Source organism: Aptenodytes forsteri, unplaced genomic scaffold (assembly GCF_000699145.1).
Source record: "Aptenodytes forsteri isolate BGI_AS27 unplaced genomic scaffold, ASM69914v1 Scaffold285, whole genome shotgun sequence".
In the NCBI taxonomy this organism is placed as follows: Eukaryota; Metazoa; Chordata; class Aves; order Sphenisciformes; family Spheniscidae; genus Aptenodytes; species Aptenodytes forsteri.
In genome coordinates this window covers 269,543-272,815 of record NW_008794453.1, presented here as the reverse complement: position 1 = coordinate 272,815, position 3,273 = coordinate 269,543, and the positions used below count along the sequence as shown (strand labels likewise).

At 49.9% G+C, this 3,273-nt stretch overlaps 1 protein-coding gene across 1 annotated transcript; it reads right to left on the bottom strand.

The window, feature by feature from the left end:
• Positions 1 to 1,053: 1,053 nt before the first annotated feature.
• KCNA10 (potassium voltage-gated channel subfamily A member 10) lies at positions 1,054 to 2,859 on the bottom strand. The gene has a single exon (XM_009290606.1). It carries the CDS (start codon positions 2,784 to 2,786, stop codon positions 1,236 to 1,238), a length of 1,551 nt encoding a protein of 516 aa, XP_009288881.1. The 5' UTR covers positions 2,787 to 2,859; the 3' UTR covers positions 1,054 to 1,235.
• Positions 2,860 to 3,273: the final 414 nt, after the last annotated feature.

Sequence of the window (3,273 nt, the reverse complement as noted above, 5' to 3'; positions counted from 1 at the left end):
CCAAGAAAAAAAAAAAAAAAAAAAAAATCCATCTTTCACGGCTCCTTTCTGAATGAAATTGCAAACCAGAGATGCTAGCGCGTTGCGTAACGATCGTGTTGAACCTTTAGGAGATGAGACATCAAGTGTAACAGATGTGGGATATAAAAGCGGATGTGTAGACACTGCATGAGAAACTGTGATTTTAATGTAGGCAGAAACATCAAAAAAAGCCAAGTGAAACAGTGAAGTTGGAACAAAACATTTTTGTCGGAAGAAAACCTGCTGGCATTAGAGAGAACGGCAAAATGATCTGTTGCTGGTTTCTCCCATCAAAAGTGCCGATGGGAAGCTGCATGTTTTAGAAAACCAGAAGTGCCTTTTTACAGTGGGAAGCTGAGCGGTCGGGAAATGTCAGCCCTCACTGCTCTGTGCCCCATCTGCAGCAACATAAGTTGCTACGAGGTCATGGTGGCTCATCCCCAAGGGTATTTGTACACCAGATAACCCCTGAGTCGAGCATTTGTTGCAGGAGAAATCCCCTCTCCTCTCCCAGAGCTCAGTTTTCCATCAGAAACCCCATTGAGCCACGGTGCCCTGGACCTTTCTTGGTGGCCGTGCCACCGTGACCGGTCACCATCCCTCTCCTCCTAATCCCCCCCACAGCGGCTTGGTCCCGTCCATCACTACCCACCCTGCTGTGCCAACAAAATTAATCAGGCAGGCAGACCAGGGACCTCATCCAGCTAAAAATACAACTTTTAATTATTTTTTGCCAGCTTATTTTTCACTTCCAGATCTGGGAATTGTTGAGACCCCCAGATCTTGAGTGGTGGATGGGGAGGAATTATTTTAAATGGACTAAGAAAAGCAGGGAGCTGGACCCATCTTCATCCCTGGACAGCTGGGTGCCACCGAGCAAAACATCTCATGTCATTTTGCCCTTTTTTCCCCCTCCGGTAAATGGGGGAAATCTCTGTATATGGGAAACTCCGTTCTGACGCCATGGACAAAGCAGCTAAATGTCAAGCAGATGAGGATCAAATAATAAAAACCAGACTGATGGGCAGGGAAGAGAGATAAGAAAGATGGTATTTATTTGAACAGCCACAGGAAATCAGAGATTGAAAAATGTCTAGAAAAAAAAAAAGCAGCAGCACATTTGGTTTAAAAAAAAAATCAGAGCGTGCAGATGTTTTATACCTTATCCAGCCAATCCCACCTGACAGTGCCTAGTCCTGTCATGGCCTTGACCATCATTTTTTGGCCTTGTCTCGAGGGTAACCCCCATTGGTCTTATTGAGCGACTCCATACTGCCATTTCGCGTCACCACGCTGGTGAGTATTCGTTCCACCTCTCCGGGCAGAATTTGCTTCTCTTCGTTCTCTGTCTCCCTGTGGTAGAAATAGTTGAAGTTCGAGACGATGACAGGGACGGGCAGAGCAATGGTTAATACCCCTGCAATGGCGCACAGAGTCCCCACGATCTTCCCACCCAAGGTGGTGGGACACATGTCTCCGTAGCCAACAGTCGTCATCGTGACCACGGCCCACCAGAAGCCGTCGGGGATGCTGGAGAAATGGGATTGCGGCTCATCCACTTCTGCAAAATAGACGGCGCTGGAGAAGAGGATGACGCCGATGAAGAGGAAGAAGATGAGCAAGCCCAGCTCCCGCATGCTGGCCTTGAGGGTCTGCCCCAGGATCTGCAGCCCCTTGGAGTGCCGGGAGAGCTTGAAGATACGGAAGACCCTGACCAGCCGGATGATCCGCAGGATGGCCAAGGACATGTTCTGCTGCCCATTGAGTTCGCTCTGCTGGATTAGCTCGGTGGTGAGCGTCACAAAGTAGGGTATGATGGACACAATGTCGATAATGTTCATGATGTTCCTGAAGAACTCGGTCTTGCTCGGGCACACGATGAACCGGACAAACAGCTCGAAGGAGAACCAGATGATGCAGGCTGTCTCTATGACGAAGAAAGGGTCCGTGAAGGTGCTGTGGGCCAGCAAGGTGTCTGTCAGATTCTTAGAAAGCTCCTGGGTGGACTGAAACTCCCTCTCCTCCCTGAACTCCGGCAGGGTCTCCATGCAGAAGATGATGATAGAGATGACAATGACCAGGACGGAGACCAAAGCTACACCCCTGGCTGCACTGGAGCTTTCGGGGTACTCGAAGAGCAGCCAGAATTGCCTATGAAAGTCATTGGTTGGTAAGAGGGTCTCAGGGTCCTTGATGAACCCTTCATCCTCCCTGAACTGGTCCATGGCTTCGTCACCCAGCTCATAGAAGGTGATTTCATCAGCAAAGACGTCGATGGGGACGTTGGCCGGGCGCCGTATTTTCCCACCAGACTGGTAATAGTACAGGATCCCATCAAAACTGGGCCTGTTCCTATCGAAGAAATATTCATTCCTCATGGAGTCGAAGTAACGCATCCTCTTTTCTGGGTCCCCAAGCAAGGTCTCAGGAAACTGGTTGAGAGTCTTGAGCCGCGTCTCAAACCTCAGCCCAGCGATGTTGATGATGACTCGTTGGTCCCCCTCATCCATGCCCACCCTCTCCCCCACCAGGTGCTCACTGAACTCGGCAGAAAACCTGGAGAAAATGGTCTCATTGTTGGCGTTTTCACTGTTGATGAGGATTCTCAAGTTGGAGAGGAGGTTGGCGCAGCTGGGATGGCCTTTCCGCGACTGGCCGGCGGGGCTGAGGTCGTTTGAATAACAGGGATCCTCCACGATCTGGTCGGCGTTGTCAAAACTGACTAGTGCCACCTCCATCTCCTTCCAACTGGACACGTCCATCATACACTAATCAGATTAGCAGCATAAATCCCCGGGTCGGATGCCGGCAGCTTGTGTCTTTCCCACGCTATGAGGATCTGCAAGTGAACGGACAGGGAGAGAGAGCTCAATTGTGCATATGTATCGCTTGGCTCGACTGAAAAGAATAAAACAAACCTGAGGTCAGAAAACCCTGTATTTGTTTAACGCAAACATTAATTTCACTGACTGGCAAAAGCCTTATACTTCCAGCAAGTTGTTCATCTCCGGATCCTGCAATACCTTTTGGCACGGCTTAATTATCATCATTAAACCTCCCAATACCATTTACAGCACCCAAGGATAAAAAGGTCAGGCAGCAGCGGAGGATGGGGGTGAACCCAGGTGTCCCACCCAGCCTTTCCCCAGCAATCCCAGCCCTGCGGAGCGAGGGGTCATTTCAGACATTTCCAGGTGCGGGTCCAGAGTTTGGAGCAGGATTTGGAGGTATCAAACATGGCTGTCTTGGTTA

Bases quoted from the DNA above. Each gene is read 5' to 3' on its own strand.
- KCNA10 (XM_009290606.1), bottom strand. From the start codon at position 2,786: ATGATGGACGTGTCCAGTTGGAAGGAGATGGAGGTGGCACTAGTCAGT.